This window comes from Orbicella faveolata, unplaced genomic scaffold (assembly GCF_042242905.1).
Source record: "Orbicella faveolata isolate gen_17 unplaced genomic scaffold, um_ofav_v1 contig_13, whole genome shotgun sequence".
NCBI lineage: Eukaryota > Metazoa > Cnidaria > Anthozoa > Scleractinia > Merulinidae > Orbicella > Orbicella faveolata.
Window position 1 is genome coordinate 24,107,579 of NW_028301540.1, and position 19,922 is coordinate 24,127,500.

The 19,922-nt window shown below is 39.6% G+C and overlaps 4 protein-coding genes and 1 pseudogene across 6 annotated transcripts in view; all 5 read right to left on the reverse strand.

The window, feature by feature from the left end:
* Positions 1-555: 555 nt before the first annotated feature.
* On the reverse strand, positions 556-7,541 carry LOC110058566 (methyltransferase-like protein 27). The gene is made up of 4 exons (XM_089285118.1): positions 7,440-7,541; positions 3,156-3,285; positions 1,985-2,360; positions 556-1,659 (listed from the first exon to the last, which is right to left on the reverse strand). Exons 2-4 carry the CDS (start codon positions 3,282-3,284, stop codon positions 1,481-1,483), a joined length of 684 nt encoding a protein of 227 aa, XP_089141244.1. The 5' UTR covers position 3,285; positions 7,440-7,541; the 3' UTR covers positions 556-1,480.
* Positions 7,542-9,085: 1,544 nt separating this feature from the next.
* LOC149115714 (methyltransferase-like protein 27) lies at positions 9,086-10,949 on the reverse strand (annotated as a pseudogene).
* Positions 10,950-11,620: 671 nt separating this feature from the next.
* LOC110058563 (octopamine receptor beta-2R-like) lies at positions 11,621-12,923 on the reverse strand. Its single transcript, XM_020765214.2, has one exon. It carries the CDS (start codon positions 12,495-12,497, stop codon positions 11,622-11,624), a length of 876 nt encoding a protein of 291 aa, XP_020620873.2. The 5' UTR covers positions 12,498-12,923; the 3' UTR covers position 11,621.
* Positions 12,924-14,034: 1,111 nt separating this feature from the next.
* On the reverse strand, positions 14,035-15,796 carry LOC110058565 (methyltransferase-like protein 27). The gene is made up of 3 exons (XM_020765216.2): positions 15,677-15,796; positions 14,715-15,093; positions 14,035-14,213 (listed from the first exon to the last, which is right to left on the reverse strand). Exons 1-3 carry the CDS (start codon positions 15,794-15,796, stop codon positions 14,035-14,037), a joined length of 678 nt encoding a protein of 225 aa, XP_020620875.2.
* A 2,038-nt stretch (positions 15,797-17,834) lies between these two features.
* The window catches only part of LOC110058564 (methyltransferase-like protein 27), a 5,277-nt gene continuing 3,189 nt past the window's right edge, over positions 17,835-19,922 (reverse strand). For all 3 annotated transcript variants that reach the window (XM_089285106.1, XM_089285107.1, XM_020765215.2), the window contains 2 exons: positions 18,706-19,084; positions 17,835-18,030 (listed from right to left, as the gene is read on the reverse strand). In XM_089285106.1, the coding sequence (XP_089141232.1) occupies positions 17,852-18,030; positions 18,706-19,084 (558 nt within the window). In that variant the 3' untranslated portion in view covers positions 17,835-17,851. The remainder of the gene's footprint in view (positions 18,031-18,705; positions 19,085-19,922) is intronic.

Sequence of the window (19,922 nt, forward strand, 5' to 3'; positions counted from 1 at the left end):
CGCTCACCCACCCATCCCTCCATCCCTTCCCATCACCGCAACAGAAAATAAAGAAAAAGAAGATAAGTGAGTGCCATCTCGGGTTGGCTTGTACCCGGTACACGAACATACATTTTCGTTAAAACGGGTTAAAGCAGCAATGAGTCGAGGATACGCTAAATTGAAGGGTTCAGAGTGGTTTTCAGTACGCAGCAATGTAGATCTCAGAGTAGCGTTTTAGTTTAATTCTATACTTATTTAAAATCATATACTTGCCTTATAAAAACCAAGAGCGAAAGCATAGCTGACAGGAAATTAGAGAAGTCCACTAGTTTTTGTGTTGATGAGCGCCGGTTTTCCATGAAAATGGTCATGTGTGTTCTTTGCTTCAAACAAAAAAAATGGGTGTTAGACTGAATCATTTCAAAAACAATGTCAAGAAATCGATGACGCAGTCAAAAAAAGAAAATAACTAAACTAAGGTAATTGAAAGCGCAGAGTACAAAGGTATTACAGCGCAGAGTATATCGTAGTTTGTCTCAATATGTACTGCCGGTAGTCACTTTAAAATTCACGTTGTTAGCAAACGACTGTACACTTTATTTCAAGTTATGTCACTGAACCAAAATTAAAAATATTGCTACATGATTTGAGGCATTTTAAAAACAAACAAAGACAAGAAGGTCATTATCATACTACCACATTGTAATTCAAGGAGAAATACATTTTGATTAGGACGTCTGGAAATTCGGCATGGGTAAAACGCTTTCCAAGAACGTTCTCTCAGCCTAAGAAAACCGGTTTCTAAAAACTATAATGAGCCAGTCGCTTTAGCTACGGTAAATAAGTGAAAGTTTTAACAGTAGTGAGGTTTGCAAAGCACACGAAAGGAAGTCAGTTTCTATTGAGCTAGGCCAGTAATTTTCGCTCATATTCACAGCGTGCATGTGAGATTCAAGTTAAGTTTCAAAACAAATAAAAACAATCACCCATCACTCTTTGAGTTTCTTTCAAAAAATAAAGAATCCGCCATAGGATGATAAGCACGCTCGGAAATGACTAGCAACAACACCTTTGAGTCGGCTGATGATGTCGACAATGTCCATCGTTTTTTGAGATCTTGGCAATCGCTAATTCTGAAAAGATTGTCTTATGCTCGTGATAAGATGAAATGCCATCTAACTGGAGACAATTCGTAGTCGGTTTGAATTCCTCAAACTGACAAATTTCGTCTCTATTAGAATAATAGTGTTATGATTGAAGTGAGACTCTTAATACAGAAAAAAAGTCTGATGTAAGAAACGCCCAGGTCTTTATACTAACGATGTTCGAAATCATTTCATGGCTTAGAAATTGCAGACGGAGGAAAAGTGTTCGTTATTTCTTAATTACACAGAGCACAAATGAAAAGTTAGTTTTTACGTTTACGAAAAAAAGAAAAAGCTAAAACCTACTTACGAGCTACAAACCAGACATATTGTCATGCCTTTCTAAACTATTTTTAATTTTTGAGAACTTTGTACACGAACGCCAAGGTTTCCTTTGGCATATCGTCGGCTGTGTAAAAAGGCAATCTCTTTTTGGAGAATGAGCTCCATCTGTCCGCTTTCTCAAGTTCCAACATCATTTCCTGGTAGTCATAGAGTTCAGTGACTCGTATGTTAAAACAGAGAACACCATCTGCGAAATAAATAACAACAGAATCACTGAGAACTGATTCAAGCTTGATTTCCTCATCCAGTTGACAATAAGTGAAAAGAAATGAACCATTTTGTGGATTTTGATAATTTTCCTGTTATACAAGGTAACGTTTTCGGGGGTACACAGTTTCAACATTTACTCTGTTCACACCAAACCTTCTTGAGTCTTTCAACCGGGTTAACAGTGTACGGACCAGGTGGAGGGGTGTGAGGGTAGAGGTGATAAAATAGGACTCGATGATAAAGGGTTGGGTTCGTTACGACCTCACTTTGTTTTGCACTTTATCTGAGCCAGGAAAACATACCAATTTTGACCATCCTAATCATCTCCGCAAAAGCATTGGAGTGCGCATGTCCCTGCACCAGCGTACCACAGCAAATCAACGCGTCAAACTCTCCTGTTTCAATCTCGGGAATCCGCTGATCGTTTAAAGCGGCGCAGATAACCTTCTTATACACATTTTTCTTCTTTGCTTCATCTAGCATTCCTTGTGAAATATCTAGAGCATGCAGGTTAGTGTAGCCGAGTTTACTAAGTTCGACTCCAACATTTCCTGTTCCTGCTCCAGCATCCATTATTTTGATTTCATCTTTTGGTTTGTCTCTTAGAACCTGTTTGATGGCATTATCCAGATATTCCGCCATTGACTTATGTGAAACACATTGAGCTGCATGGAGACGCTGAAAGAGAAGAAAATCAGTTTTCCGAAGTGTAGCAGCTTGTAACTCTATTTTGCGTTATAGTTTAGGAGCTGTTATAATTCTTTGGTGCTTGGAGCATTGTGTCAAGCAAAAAGCCTCCTGTTACTGCCGCAGAACTGAAGTTGTCTAAACAATTACTGGATGAGGTTTTTGTGATATCCAGAATATTCAAACTCGAGGTAGGAGTTATTAGCCGAAGCCGAAGGCTAAGGCTGATAACCCTTACCAAGACCTTGATTATTCTGCATATCACAAAAACCGAATCTAATAATTGTTTTATTATACATTGAAAGAAAAAAGAAAATGGGAGTCTTGTTTTTGCTTCTTTACTGACGGCAAGCAACACAAAGCGCGCAAACTTAACATGATTACCCTTAGAAATCATGCACTGCGGGCATACATGACATGATTATTGCATAATCTGCAGCTAGATGACGTCACAGGCGCTGTTTTCGAAAATTTACTGAACGCTTTCGGCCAATCAGAAAAGAGATAGTGATTTCAATGTATAACAATATCTTTAGTCGCATTTGACATTATCTGGACTTTATATGAATTATTAGTAAAAAACACTTTTAAACCCGTATGTACGAACATAGTTTCTGGTCATGTAGAATTTTCGCTTTGTAAAACTGGCTGGACTTGTGGAATAACATCATGGTCAAAAAGCTACAAATGTTGTTGAGTTGAAGTATCGGCAACACCCATAATTTATCATGAATGACACATTTGACAGCTGGTTTAGTCCCAGCAAGTTTTATAACTATAGTTTACCTCATCATAGCTGCTCGCAAAGTTGGCATAAACCTCTTTAATTTCTTCTTCTGTTGTTGCTCGCGATACGTTGTCTAGGATATCACCGAAGTACTGTCTATATCCAGCCTCAAAAGATTTATGAGCCATCCTTAAAAGGAAATAAAAGTTATCGGTATCTGTTGCCTGGATTTCAGAAAATACCGTGATAGTCAGTATTTTATTCGGTACAATTTGAAATCGTGAAGTGGAACATCGAGAGCTTGCAAATAAGACGCGCAGCGGAGTACTTTTCACAAATCTTTAAATGTTTGGAAATGTGGTAAAACACTGTTCTCTCATTTGAAATTAATGAGCTTGTGAGCACACACTATCACCTCCGCAATTTCTTTTGTTTTGAGTGGAATGTATTACTAATGACTGAGAGAAATATACCTCCCTCTGTCTACACTTGTTAAAGTACACCGGGTTGGTTAGTAGTTCCAACTCGAAAGACTAACTCGCGCTCACCCACTGTGCTGTATCATTAGAGGTTGTAACAGTCATTATGTTCCTTATTAAATGACTTGCCCCGTGAGCGGGCAAGATGATCCTAGCCCTGTGTTGTGCCGGATTGACTACCCTAGCGGGCAAGATGGGGTTGCGTTGCCCGCTCTGTGTCCCGCAAGGGAATGGTGTTTTTGTTTTTGTTTTTGTTTTGTTTTGTTTTGTTTTGTTTTGTTTTGTCTTGTTTTGTTTTGTTTGTTTGTTTGTTTTTTGGTATAATAAGTCATTTATTGACCAGGCTTATGGGGTCAAGATGGCTGGATATTTTATATATTTTTATTTTTATTTATTTTTTCGCATTTATTTATTTATTTATTTATTTTGGCGTGTTCATGGACCTGAAGTCCATCTCGTCCATAAAAACGTTTAAAAGAAGTTGGCCAATATCAAGCTATCTTGACCGAACAAGCCTAGTCAATAACCCGTGCATATATATTACGTTTAGACGAGACAGCAGACTTCATGATTTATTCTTTTACTCAGTCTATTCCATGTCTTGAATATGACTTTCGCTATGGGTCGCTTATTAATTAGAATGAGTTGCATAAATACCGCCGGGAAACCTAAAGAATTCCGGAACTAACTTCGTCCTCTGATGCATTCAAAGAGATGCGCACCAAATAAATATATCACGCTCAAAAAGAACAATAAAATAATTAAAGATCAGAATCAAGTTGTAGAGAGATTCTGAATAGTTATTTTAAAAATGTAACAGAAAGACTGGACATCCAACCGTACACTTCTTTTGAAAATCAACCACACTTGTCAAATATTCCAAGGAACTGGAATCAAAATGAATAGCTTGAGTTCAATTTATTCAATCATGAGTTGCTATGCTATGCAGAGAATGGAAGTAAACAAAGCAACTGGTCATGACCACATACCACCACGTGCACTCAAGGCGTCCATTCCATCAATTACACGACCTCTTTGTCATCTACTATCATTACTTTGAGAGCTCTCCCTGACTCCTTGAAACGAGGAGAGATCGTACCACATCATAAAAAGGAGTCACAATAAGAGAAAGAGAATTTCCGACCAGTCACAGTTTTTCCAGGAATGTCCAAGATCTTTGAACATCTTATTCATCAACAATTGACAGTTCATCTAGAGAAGATTCCTCTTAATTCTATGTTTGGATACAGAAAATATCATGGGTGCCCGACGGCACTCCTTGCACTCACTGAAGAGTGGAAAGAAGATCAGCTAGTCCTTAAATCGGGTAATATTGATATTAGGACCACAGAAAAGACTAACTCCTTGGGGTTTGTACTCGACAGTAAGCTAAAATTTGACGATCATGTATCGAATACTTGCCGCAAAGTGAGTGTTCCAATAAACGCCCTTAATAGACTGAAAAACATTTTACCACTTAAAACCAAGGAATCGTAATGTCGTTCGTTCATACCACCAAATTTTTATTACTGCAACCAAGTTTGGCACCATTGCGGAAAAAGAAACACTACAAAAATCGAAAAAGTCAACGAAAGGACGTTGAGATATGTCTATAATGATAAACATGCATCCTATCAGCATCTCTTGGACAGGATAAGACTACCTTCCATGGAATCTCCAAGAATTCAAGACATGTTATTGACAATACATAATAGAATATCGAACAAACCACGGGCAATTAGGAATCTTATTAATTCACGCTTATTTAAGTACAATCTCAGGCGCCAACAACATGTTTTATCTTTACCTAAAGTTAACGCTACTAAATATGGACTCAAGTCATGGAGATATTTTGCAGCCAAGAAATGGAATGAGCTATCAAATGACATTAGAATGAAAGTAGGCACCAATGAAATAGTAGACAGAATTAGATCGCTAAATTTCGGGAATTAGTAAATTTGTGACATTAGTTTTAATAGTATTTTGACTGCGGCGGTAATATTGTAATAATAGTTTTGAATAGTTTTAAGCAGTATTTAATTTGTGATTTTTACCTGATGAATTGTGATATTAGCGTTGTTTAGTTGTTAGGTTCTCATTAGTTATTAGGAGGAATACCTGTAAACTAGCTCTCAAGCTAAGCGTATATCCACGTTAAATAAAGCATTCATTCATTCATGACAGATGTAGGTGGTTTAGCCTCTAAGTTGGTTAGCCCCCAACCTATTAGCAACCAACCAGAAGTAGATAAACTCCCTTCTTAAATTCATTTAGCCCTCGCTTAGTCGATTAACCCCCAAATTAGTCCAAGGAAATCAATTGAACTTAATACAAGGAGCTGGCCAATTTTAAACGTACCAAAATATGTATTAAAAATTGTGTACGGTACAAAAATGCTGCAATATATTTGTAAAATATTTATTTGACGCGCGCGCGCTTCAGTGGCGATGGTTTTAATTATTTCATGCATGATTCTGAAACGTATTACATTTTATCATATATTAAAATATATTTATTGCGTCTTATTTCTTTATTATCACTTTTGGGAGCCCATCACGTGATGGGTCCCTATCATTTCTAAATATCGGCGAACAGTTATACAATATTTTGGGGGCATATCTGTCGCTTTAACACGAAGAGGAGCGCAAATTTCGATGAACAATATCCTCGAAGACACATCACAATTTTATTCCATTGACACAATGACGATCGAAATTAAATTCAACAACAGATTTCATAGCAGAAGTCACGCATTCTCTTTAGTCTCTTAAGAACACGGTTGAGATAGTTTAAGGCATTCTTTCTTTTCTTTTCTTATTTTTTTATGAATGATTAGCGTAGTACAATACATTTTATATATTTTGATAACTTATGACTTTTTTTTGTGTGTATTATTGCCTTATTGTATTGTGATATCTTTAATGAAAACTCTCATGGCTCGATCCCTGATTAATTCGCTTGGCTGGTCTTGCGACTTCGCTTGGCTGGAGGACTCGCTAGCTTCGGGATATATTGGTAAAACTGTAGCATTTTGTGCTGTGAAGAGCGATTCGTCCTTTCCGACTGTGGTCTAGATGGCAAATGGGAATAGCGAGGTCCTTCACCACGGATTTTTTTTTTTTTTTAGCAAAAAAGAAACCGCTCGCAGTCTATTTCTACCCAGTTTTGAAGTTTTCCTTACACTCTCATTCGTATCGCCTGGCTGTCCCTGGCTATGTTCAATTAATTTGACTTGGATTCTTAGCAACTAAATCTCCCTCAGCTACTCTCGAGCTCAGAACAGTTTAACATAGGGACCCAATGGATTGCTGCAGTAAATTATCTGTTCGTATGGCCTTTAGTTTCTAATGTAAATTGTCAGCACGAACTTCGTGAGAAATATAATGCCCGCATGATATTTTCGGATAAATAAAAATGTCGTTTTTGGGTATCGAAAATTGGCCAAATGTGATTTTCGGAATAGCAACAGTCGCAAGGTTTTTGGAAAATGGACAACAAATCCTTTATGAAAACGAGAACTGGCTGAAGTTCGCCTAGAATGACCGAGGCGATTAACATTTTACACGGCGCAGCCTAAAATTAACCTGCCATAGCTTAAAACTTGATCAATCAACATAAAGCATTTGAGAGAAAATCGTCAGTTGTGCGCTCCAGATCTAATAGGTCCAAACAGCGACAACATGCTCGGTGAAAAAACGGCCATTGAATCAAGTCTGCATTTGTGATCTCGCACTCTCGTTTCAGCCGTTGATGGTCTCGGTCGTTTCGTTTCGGTTGTTTTCGTTGTTAATCATGCCTTAACCTACTGCATGGTCAACCGAACTCAATGCATCGTAGAACTCAACCATAACTTACGTTACATACCTCAAACGTTTCCAACTTGCAGAGTGTTTTCACAGCGAAAGCCTGATAATCCAGGCTAAGAGGCCAGTCACAGACACTGGAAGCTTCAAGATAGCTGAGCCCGCCCTCTTTTGAGGTATACACAAAGCGGTCAGTTTAAGAGGAAGACTGTGGACTGCGGACTACGGACTACGGACCGACGACCGCGGACTGTGGACTTCGGACTGCGGACTGCGGACTGCGGACTGCGGACTGCGGACTGCGGACTGCGGACTGCGGACTGCGGACTGCGGACTGCGGACTGCGGACTGCGGACTGCGGACTGCGGACTGCGGACTGCGGACTGCGGACTGCGGACTGCGGACTGCGGACTGCGGACTGCGGACTGCGGACTGCGGACTGCGGACTGCGGACTGCGGACTGCGGACTGCGGACTGCGGACTGCGGACTGCGGACTGCGGACTGCGGACTGCGGACTGCGGACTGCGGACTGCGGACTGCGGACTGCGGACTGCGGACTGCGGACTGCGGACTGCGGACTGCGGACTGCGGACTGCGGACTGCGGACTGCGGACTGCGGACTGCGGGTAAAATTCAGACTGAGGGTAAAATGCGGATTGCAGACTTTTCCACTCAATCGTGTCACCATTTCCATCATAGAGAGCTAACCGTAAACTGACCGAAGCATTATCCAGGCTAACCTGGGCGACATCCATGCTAACCGGAGTGCAGACACTTACGTCGATTAGTCCACAGTCTCTGTCTTACACTAACGGTAGGCAAAGCCCCCTTGTCAGTTTGGTAAGCCAGCCGTTTTGCTTATAACAACACAGACGAAGAAGAAGAAGAAGAAGAAGAAGAAGAAGAAACATAATTTGCGTAATATACACACACCCCGGCCTGCCGAAGGAAATTGGCACCAAATACTTAATCGATATCAATCTATAGCAATCACTAATGACTATCGATTGTTTTCCACAATCGATACAAACCGATATTCTGCAGGAACTTTGACGTTCTGTTATATAAGTACTTATATTTCGTCAATATAAAATAAAGTGACAGTAGTTTAATGACCGGTGACAATAGTTAAGTACGCGTTATTCCGTATTACAGTCAAGCAATAGAGCACTTTTTCCGTGTTTACATAGGCTCATCTAAATTCTAAACACGAGGAGGGTTGGGAAATTCGAGACAGTTATGCAAACCCTCAACTACGTCTCGGGTTTGCATAACTTTCGAGAATTCTCCCAACCCTCCGAGTGTTTAGATGAGGCCATGTAAACACGGAAAAAGTGCTCTATTGCTTTTATAAAATAATTCTCAAAAATACGCGCGAATCTAAAACGTCACAACAGTGTTTACACACTATCATCTAAACACAGCTATCGACTAATAAGAGCGCGCTCACTAGCTCAGTTATTTTACAATTCCACACAGAGACATCTTCATGCGTTCTCAACTGAGGTTTGCAGTATACACGAAAGAGAATCAGTTCCTATCCAGTTAACCCAGTGCTTTTCTCTCATATTCACAACGTGCAAGATTCAACGTAAAGCTCGAAACAGATCAAAACAGTCGCGAATCACTCTGTGAGTGTGTTTGCAAGGTAAATATATTAGTCATTTCCTAATTACACAGAGCACAAATAAACAGTTTGTTTTTACTATACGTTTATTTCAATTAGAAAAGCTCAAATCTACGGAAGAGCTACAAAAAAGAAGTGTTTTCATGTCTCTCTAAACTTATTAACTGATAATGTCTGAAAACTTTGTACACGAACGCTGAAGTTTCCTTAGGCATGTCATCGGCTGTGAAATAAGGCAATCTCGTTTTGGAGAATGAACTCCACCTGCCCGCTTTCTCAAGTTCCAACATCTTCATCCAACATCACATTTTCTGGTATTCATCGAGTTCAGTAAATGTAAAAAATATAAATCTTATTTACAGTGGTCATGCATTAAGCTATACAAGCACTAAGCTTAGCTAGTTTACAGGCATGCCACTGAAACAAAGGAAACAAATATTTCAAATAAACGTAACACAGTTAAAAATCCCAACTGGCAGCGTGACCGAGGATTTGAAGTCGGGACTACCGAGAAACAAATCCCGCTAGTGGTAGGGTGGAGGCCTTGAACCTGGGACCCCCGGATTACAACACCAGCGCCCTAAACCACTCAGCCACGCTGCCTCCAGTGACTGGTATGTTAAAACAGAGAACACCATCTGCGGAATATAAAGAAAAATAATAAAAGAATCACTGAGAATTACAGCTTGATTTTCTGATCCAATTGACTATAAATGGAAAGGGATTAACCATTCCGTCTGCGTTTCCTTTTTTTTTTTTCCCTAATTTTCCTGTAATTCAATACTGCTCCTTTCCGAATATGACGAATCCAACAAAGGTATCGACACTTGTACAAGATAACGTTTTTTGGGTTGACAGTTGGAAAAATAACACTTTTCACACCAAAACTTGTTCAGTCTTTCAGCAGGGTTAGCTGTGTGCAGATCGGGTGGAGGAGTGCGAGTGCAGAGATGGTAAAATGAGACATCGATGATAAGGGGTTGGGTTCCGTTGCGACCTCACTTTGTTTTGCACTTAATTAAAGTGCCATTATGATGATATTCTCGATATCCATTTTTTCACATTTTCGTACACAATTGGTCTTTCCTAGATATCTTGCCAAATTTTAATCTATTACGAGCATTAGAACTGGCGGTTTTTGGACCTTTATTTCCGATGATTTATGGCCGCCATTAATTTTCCTTGTTCCAAGTCTTAGTTGAGAATTTGAGAAAATGATGTCATTTTTCTCAAAAATACCTCTAGGGTTGAAATTATAATAACAATTTATGTGAAAAATTGCACGAATATATAAGCCAAAGTTTTTGTTATTCTTTATGTGAATTGCTGTACTAATTGTTATTATAATTTCAGCCCGTGTGGTATTTTTGAGAAAATGACGTCATTTTCTGCAATTCTCAACCAGGACTTGGAACAACAAAAATTGATGGCGACCGTAAATTCTCGGAAATAAAGGTCCAAAAAACATGAGTTCTAATGTTCTTAATGGATTGAAATTTGCCAAGATATCTAGGTAAGACCTATTGTGTACGAAAATGAAAAAAAAAAAAAAAAAAAAAAGAAATGGGTATCGAGAATTTGATCATAGTGGCACTTAAATCTGAGCCAGGAAAACGTATTAATTTTGACCATCTCCACAAAAGCATTGGAGTGCGCATGCCCCTGCACCAGCGTACCACAGCAAATCAACGCGTCAAACTCTCCTGTTTCAATCTCGGGAATCCGCTGGTCATTCAAAGCGGCGCAGATGACCTTCTTATACAAATTTTTCTTCTTCGCTTCATCTAACATTTCTTTTGAAATATCTAGAGCATGCAGGTTAGTGTAGCCGAGTTTACTAAGTTCGACTCTAACATTCCCTGTGCCTGCTCCAGCATCTCTTATTTGATTTCATCTTTTGGATTGTCTCTAAGAACCTGTTTGTAATCCAAATATTCCGCCATTTTCTTATCTTTCTAGCTTACAGAAGTCAGATGGTTCCGTTTTCTCCTCTCGTTTGCTTTTTTCCAAGTTAAAATAATTCTTAGAAGACATACTCCAACACACGTGTGACACCGTACACGGTCGTGCAGTTGTTGTCTTGTATTTTGATCCCTTCAGATGTTGCTTGATTTAATTAAGGGAGCGAGGACGGAGGTGACAATGACAAGGTGATGACATGGGGGAGGAGACTAAAAGCGTTTTTTTTTTTTTTCAGAGAAGTACACAGACGTTTAAGGTTGTTTAATTTTGTTGCACCCGCTTCGCGGCAACTCTCGCGCTACGCCCTCGCATCGTTTGTGCGCTTAAAGAAATATAACTCGTAACAAGTAAGAAAAGACTGTGAACAGACTCGTGGCTTCATGGTAGATTAAAAACAGTAGTAACACGTGACTTGCAGTCTGCGCCAAAATTCATACCATGTTCCACAGAAATACAGGTAGAATTTCGTACCACCCCACTTAATTTCACTTTGAGCTGAGATCATAGCAGCTTTCTATTACACCTAGTTCGACACAGTTTTCAATTAGCGTAATCAGTGAAGGCCTGTACTCATGCTGTCACTTTGCTTCTCTTCTACCATGGCTTCTTTGCGCGGGAAAAGGCACTTGCAACACCTACATCGTCTCACATGTTTAAACCGGAGTGACTTTGTTATGTCTTAAAGCTGCGCGTCTAAATGGTCTGCACAAGGTTTTGAGTTCCCTTCGAATGTCTCTTTTGAACAAAGCATAAGCTATCGGGTTGGCGGCCGAATTAACCAGTACCAGCAAAACAATGACGTTAACAACTTCCAGCGCTGGAATCGAGGAGTTGACAAGGAAACGAATAACGCTGTACAGCTCTACACAGTAGCAAGCAAGGAAAACGATCACTACTGTTATGATGACTCTAGCAGATGAAAAATCTCTTGGTTGTCGGTGACTGACTTGATTAAATCGCAGCTGAGCATGGAGACGAGCAGTTTGCCAGCGATGCCTTCTGGCAGTTATGATTATTTGAATCGTAGCTATCAGCAGGAACAAACAAGGAAGGATCTCCAATAAAAACATTTTGCTAAAGATGAGAGTTGTGTTTTGCATTTCGCATTTTCCTAACCTCGCGCATATTGTTGGAATAAAGTCGAGAGCAATGGGAATACTCCAAGATAACGCCATGAGGGAAGCTGCTCGACGCGAAGTCATCCACGTAACATACCTCAGAGGCTTGATAATGGCGATATAGCGATCAACTGTCATAGCACACAAGTTAGTAACAGAAGAGTATATCGCCAGCACGGCTATGTCATAGCCCCAGTTACTTTCGCAAAGGACAAGTTTTCTACAAAGGAAGATTGTCGGAAAACAGGTAACACCGACAGCGAAATCAGCCACTGCGAGCGACAGGACAAACCAGTTTGGCAGGATGTGTAATCGTGTCCTGGATAAGATAACAAGCACGACCATAGTATTTCCAAGGATTGCTAAAACGCTGGGGAACCAGCCAAGGATGTAAAACCATGAAGTCGCCATAAAGAACTTTCTCAGCAATGATGCTTTCAAGAGAGATTATAATTTCCGAGCAGCTCAGCTAATACTCTTCTCTTCCGCTTAATTTCAGGGATCCTTTTCAGACGCAATCGTACTGTAGAGAATGAACTTGTTGACGGCGACTTTGCTCTTAGCTTCAAGGATTGTGAAATTTCAATTACAGCAAGACATCTGCCCTGATTCAACAATGGAGACAGATCTTTAATAACATAGTTTGTATGTCATAAGTGCAATTAGACGTGCCGGTAAAATCTCTTCAATTACAAAACAAAACAAAGCGTTTGACAGTGTACTTTCTGTTTGTACTGCGAAAGAGATCTCTTCCTGCAGCTAAAAAAAAAGATTCAATTCGATTCGATAACATTGATTGTGGTCACGGCTCTAAAGCATGCATGTCAAAAGAGGTTAAGGTTTGCGCTATGACGCTCAAAAAAACAAAAGAAATTATTATTAAAGCATTTCAAATTGTATGTACTTTGCTGAAGTTAATATTCCCCTGTTAAATCAAATTTAATTTTGTGAGGAGTCCAGCAGTAATTTTAAACGTTCAGTTTTAAATTAATCAATTTTCATAAACTCAAAGACGTGCTGAGTGCGCTATGTTGTTGAAGGGAATGACTTTCGAGTTGAATTTATACAAAGTTGGATTCTGTTAAAATTGACAGCTAGTCAGTTACAACAAATATTTGGCTTTTCGGGTGTGTGCGATTGGTAAACGATGTAAGACATGACAGGCTTGATAACAATGATGAAACTGAACCTGGCTAGAGATGTAAGCCTCTGTTTACCGCAGCCTTCGACGTCAGTTTTTGAGAGCTGTATTAGTACTCAAAAGCTGTTGAACCAGCGAAACCAAATATCCAAACGCACCTACGAAATATTTCTAATTACAAATAAAAAGCTCCAGTATTCCAGTACGTATATTGAAAAAAAAACAAACAAAAAAAAAAAGGTAGCTGAGAGTGCAGCACGGGTCAAGTATGATTTTTGGTTTTCTTTTTCCTCTTATCTTCCCTTTGTCTCCTCTCCTTACGTTTTCTTTGCTTTGCCTTGATTTGCAGTCTTTTCTTTTCCATTTTTTCACCTTTCCTAACAAATCTTGTGAGATCATATTAACTGCAAGACAGTTTGATGGTAAATTAAACGCCCCCTTTATTATTTACTGACTTGGTACAATATTTCTCCAAAATTGTCCTACTCATATCTCTGGACAGGAGCCCATCACTCTGGAGTGGTGACTTAATTGTCGAGCTTTCCTTGTCATAGGTCGAAGTCTCCACGATGATGCATGACTAAAATTTTAAAATACATATTATTCTCTCACTATGTCTGTTTCACATTTACTTGCATGTGTGTTAAATTGTAGTTAGTTATTTCAACCTCAATTTCAATGAAACGCTTGATCAACGTTCCAGCTATGCAAGTGTGCTTTTATTTTCGTTAATGTGAATTAATTTCACGGAAACCGATATGGAATCGACGCTTTTGTTTCGTTCATCTACGGTATGTCCGCCTCTGGTTATTTCATCAGAATTTTATAAACAAACGCTGAAGTTTCTCTTGGCAGCTCATCTCTATCGAAGTAAGGCACCATCTTTTTGCAGACATTTTCCCATATGCCTACATTCTCCAATTCTAGAATCTTTCCTTTGAAGTCATCTGCTCTACTGTCGCGAATATTAAAACAAAGTAGACCACCTACAGAAAAAAAAAAAAAAAAAAAAGAATTAAATAACGAATATTTTAAATTAATTTATATTTTTCTTTACATTACGTGCTCGAGTCTTTAAACTCTTTACCCTATTCAGATCTGGCTTTTTTTTTTTTAGATCCGCTGGGTTGCCACCGCTCTCGAGCTCTCGCGTGCTGTCAGTCCCGAGGGTGCTCGCGGGCTCCTTTCCCGAACAGAGGTTGGTTGACCAGCGTATGCCATGATTGCGCCAATACGTCGCACCTCACGCTAGTTCAACGACAAATATGTAACCCAAGTTACCCTCTCCCAAGGATATTAGGGTAACGAACAAAAAAAGGTATATTTTATTTTTCGCTATGCTGAATTAAAAAGACATTTTTGGACGCAAGTCACCACTCGGTTTCAATGGATGATTGATTTCCGGCTCATGGTACTAAGTGAGGCTGCATATAGTAAATATAAGTGTCGACTGGAAAACACTCTCATTATGCCGAGAGCAGACTTACATGTTTTAACAATCCTAACCATCTCAGTTAACGCAGACGAGTGAATATGTCCCTTGAACATCGCACCACCACAAATCAGAGCATCAAACTCTCCTGTTTGAATCTCGGGAATTTCCTGATCGGTCAGAGCGGCGCAGATGAACTTCTTGTACACGTTTTTCTTTTTGGCTTCATTCAACATTCCGTCTGAGATATCGAGAGCGCACAGGGCGGTGTAGCCGAGTCTTTGAAGCTCGACTGCCATCAACCCCGTTCCGGATGCAACATCAATGATTTTGATTTCATCTTTCGGTTTCTGCGGAAGAACCTGATTGATTGCTTCATTCAGACATTCAGGTAGTGGCTTGTGGTAAACACTGCTAGCGTCCTGAACGACCTCCTAAATAAAATCAGCTCTATCTTACATCCACGAACAATTACAACACTGCAAATGTGCAGTTCGTATGCCAGGTTCATGTATACTAGAATCAAGGTTTTATATTATCTGCTCCAAGAAACGCACAATAATTCGGTAAAGAGCCAGCATCTAGGAATGGGTAATACACATCGTCTGACGAGCAATACATACATGGTGTAGAGGACACGAGCAAAGACAAGTTTTATTTGCAAGCGGTAAACAGTATTTTTAGTAACACTAGAAAATAAAATTCATATCTTCAAGCCACCTCGCAGTTTTCTTTTCTTTTTTTTTTTTATTATATAGAGTGTAGTCTATCGCTTGCCATTTTCTCTGACATTTTGCACAAACAAGCGTGAAAAAATTGGAAATGATGTCATCAATATCTTCGCTAGTCAGGACCTCGGGTCCCAGATGTAGTTTCATTTGAATTTTACAAATGATGTATTTTCCAGTTAAACAGAGTATCTATATAATAAAGTCACATCTTTAAGTTCAGTTTGATTATTTAACTCTCTTGCATAAAGTCATGCACATAGACAGTGAGATTAAACTATTCTGTTACCTTGTCATACACACTCGCCCAGTTGTCATAAGTATGTTTAATTTGTTCTTTTGTTGTTCCATGCGAAAAATGAGTTAATCGGTCGCCAAAGACCTGAGAAAAGCCTTCTTGGTATGGCATTCTAAAAATAAAAAAGAGAAGCCGAATAACACACTCTTTTTTCAAAAGAATACGTATTTTTCATGCCTGAGTTGGATATTATTTTTTTTGGCTTTAGACGCAACTTTTGGCAAAGTTTTATAGATCAAAAATCTGTCCATGAGGTTCAGAGCACTAGCCACATTAAAGTTTTGAAAATCTAAGGTGGCACTGAACCCTATTTACAGATTTCTTATCGTGCTAATCGAAATTAAATGATACATATATAAAAAAAATTCACCGTGTCGTTTTTGAGTTATAAACCCTTAAAGCTATAATAGTGTTTTTAGCAGATCATACTGTTGCTATGGTAACCCATTGTGTCACGAAAATGATAGCAAAATGTTCATCAATGACTGGACAGGACTTTGATAGCATGATCGTAGCATCAATTGATAAAGAGTGGTTGCAATGACCCAACAAAATATGTCTTGAGAAAAGTGCCGACACTGTTTAGAGCCAGCCACCTTAAGAGGGCTTTAAGTTAGTATGTGTATTTTGGGATGTTTAGGTACATGCACTTTTGGTCATTTTATTTTGTTTTGGTTTTAGCTCAAGCTCGTGCTAACTAACGTGATGAATTTGATTGCTTGAAATACAATACTAGTCTGTTGAACCAGGAAGTTCATGAAGTCAGATAAATTATTTACTGACCCATTAAACCTCCTCATAAAATAAGCTTGTTATTTTATGCTTGAAGAAAAGAAAGGGCAAAGGAATGCGGTACAAGGCTAAGAACCACTTCACAATGTATTCAAGCTGAACGTGTATGATCAGTAAGGAAAAAAAAAATTAAATAAAATATAGCTTGCGGTGAGCACAATTGTTTTCACATTCAGCAAATTCAGTGATTTATTCACAAAACGTAACCTTCCATGAAGACATCCAAGAATAATAAAAATATCGTTTCTTTCATGAACTTGTAGATCTCGTACCGCGAGCTCCAGCTTCTCAAACAAAATAAACAACTTCGACGATTACTCACCAATTGACCAAACCCGCATTCGAAAGTTTAAGTCTTGAGTTTTGACACTACGACGACCAGACCAGCTTATCAATGTCACTATATCTTTTACGCTTCCTTTGATCATATATCAGCGAATGCACATTTGTTATGTTTGTCGTAAATATTCCAAGTGCACAATGGCTTTAATGCACCACGGGAAAGAACTATGTGAACAATACTTGCAAAGTGCTGCGAGACTTTGAGAAATGGCGTCTTCGATTTCTCACTGTTCGTAAGACGCACCTGTCACCCTATATCAGTGTAGTAATTTCCTTCTTCATACGCGGGCAAAAGCGCTGAACGAAGATTGCATGAAAAATAGGACATTGCAATGCTTCACGACTTACTCAATAAGCTTTCTTGCCCTGCTATCGTCTACAGCAATTAGTGAAGCTGCTAACCTCGCGCCTGTTTCGTTCGGTTGAACGCACTCTCAACGTTTTAGCTACTCTTAAAAAACTACACAAGGGGTGCAAGCTGCTAAAGAGGAAAAGGTGGTTCACTTTGACCGGTCGGACATTTTTCGTTCCATTTTGACAACTGGTTTATTAATATTGCTCTACTTTTCCTCCGTAGATTTCACTTATGTAAGGAATTCGGAAAGGAATAACAAACGGCAAGGGTCATTCCTCTTAGTTGATCCGGTTTGATCGAAAAATGTCGTTCCATTTTCCCTCGTGTAACCCACTGGTCTCTGACCGGTCGGTCGGGCATAATGTAAAGCACCCACTGTTATCCACATGTGCTCTTTTCTGATCCCCTTGTAAACTGAAATTCAACGTGGCGTCCAGTCTCGATCCCACGCTATCTCTCCTTTGCCTCCCTTGTCGTTGAGGGAGACAACGGCGAGGGAGCCTGGGATCCAATTTGCCTGGGGTTTTACAACGTCAGTATTTACGTCAAAATCTCCACTATCCCTCTTCATCTCCTTCGACTGATCATTTTTCAACTTCGGAAGATCCTAGTGTGGTTACTAACAAGTGGGAAGTTCCTCATACAACAATGACAATAACCTTGATTCTGTAAAGAATTTAATTCTTCAATACTCTGAAAATTAGTCTGTTAGTCTCTTGAGGTAGATCTTCGTTGTCGGAAAATGGTATCACCTCCTTAGAAAAAGATTGCCATCTTCCTGCCTTCTCTAGCTCCAGCATCTTTTCTTCATATTCCGCCACATCAACATCGCGCATTGTAAAACACAAAAGACCTCCTGTAAAGTGAGATAAAAATTTCACGCGGAAACATACGTCAACATGCACGTTCCTAGACACCTATCTACGCAATTGACAAGTGACACGACTGCATTTTGAATTGGAAATTACCCAAATCATAGCAAAACAACAGATTTTGCATGTTATTGCTGTTTCTGTCTTTTCAACTCTTTTGTATGTTTTCTTGGTTCGTTTGGTTGTTGTTGTTGTTGTTGTTGTTTTTTGTTTTTTTAAAATAAACTGAAGATTTACTGTAAGGTATCGTGAAAAGTCTGAGTGAACGTCTTAAAAAAAAAAAGGCTTGAAGAAAAACAGGTTTAGTGACAAAAACAGTTTAGTGATTTACTTTACGTACAGCAAGGGCAACGTGCCATAAGTGGATGCTATGGGGAGTAGAATCTGCCAACGTAGGAGAGCTGTTCTTTTATATGAAGCCAGTGGGGACTCCCATGCAAAAATGTCGGGGGTGCTTGTCGGGGATACTTGGCTCGAGCTTCCGCTACCAGTAGTGTGCATCGGCTACTGAGACGTTATGCAGTATAACCATTGGCAGCGAAGCAGAACCACGGTTCGCATTCTGAGCGCACATTAAAGTTACAGGAATTTGTTAAAACAGAAAAGGTTACATGCACAGTGTACATTAGGATATAACACATAACTCAAATTAATCTTACCAGGCTTTACCATGCGTGTCATCTCTCCGAGAGCCTCAGGTTGAACATGCGCAATAACAAGTGCACCAGTACTGATCAAGGCATGATATTCTCCTGTTTGTATTTCGGGAATCCGCTTTTCAGTGAGTGGGGCGCAGATAAGCTTCTTGTAAATATCCTTCTTTTTTGCTTCGTTCAACATTTCTTGTGAAATATCAAGAGCATCAATATTCGTGTAGCCGAGTTCGAAAAGTTCCACACCAGCAAGTCCTGTTCCGGCACCTGCATCAATTATTCTGATCTGGCTTTGCGTTTTATCTTGAAAAACCTGTTTGAAAGCGGCATCTAAAGCTTGGGCCATCGGCTCGTGATAAGCTATCTTGGCGGCTCCCTTGACTTCCTAATTAAAGACGAAAAATTGAGACCCATCCGTAACCAAAACATCGTGCAGTTGGCTTGAATACGATAAAGTACAGCCTTTAACGCAGACGTTTGTTTGTTTGTTTGTTGTTTTTTTTTTGGGGGGGGGGAGGGGGTGGGGTCGTCGCCAGTTTCCGGGAGGAGTGGGTGACAACCCAATTGAAAGTCCGTGTAGGAGGGTAAGCAATGACTGAGAAAACGCAAATCCACAATGACTAACTGAGACTCCCGGATTGAAGTAAAGTTAGAAGAAAGTCATATTGTATTGCTGGTTTTCAGTGTCACGCAGTTCAAAACAGATCAAAATAACTGACATCAAAACCGGTCAAAAGATGAAGTCCAGAATCTGGGAAATGAAAGAAGGTAAATATGCAAAGGCTCTCGCCAAAATTCTGGTCACACCAATTTTTCTTGTGCGAAATATGCGGAGAAATTTTTTTCCCGAATTTATAGAGATTTGTATGGAGATGCCATGCTGGTGCCCATCCGTATGGGCACCAACATGGCGGCCGGAAACCAACAGAAACATCTGTCACTGAGTTTTGCTGCAAAAGCGTGAATTTATCCCTCGGGGAACTCTAAAACATTAAAATAATACTTTTTGTAAGACTTGAACTGTTCAGATACCCAAGTTCCCCGAAATAAGTCACCTTTTTAACCATCATGACAGCTCTCTGGGCCGTCATGTAAATTCCGCGTCACGCAAAAGCTTAGAAATTCAAGCGTAGTTTATCACAAAACCAAGAACCCGTTGGGGGCGAAAATTTGTATGAATATTAGTTTTCAGCTGCTCTTACACATCATTAAAGTAAAATCTC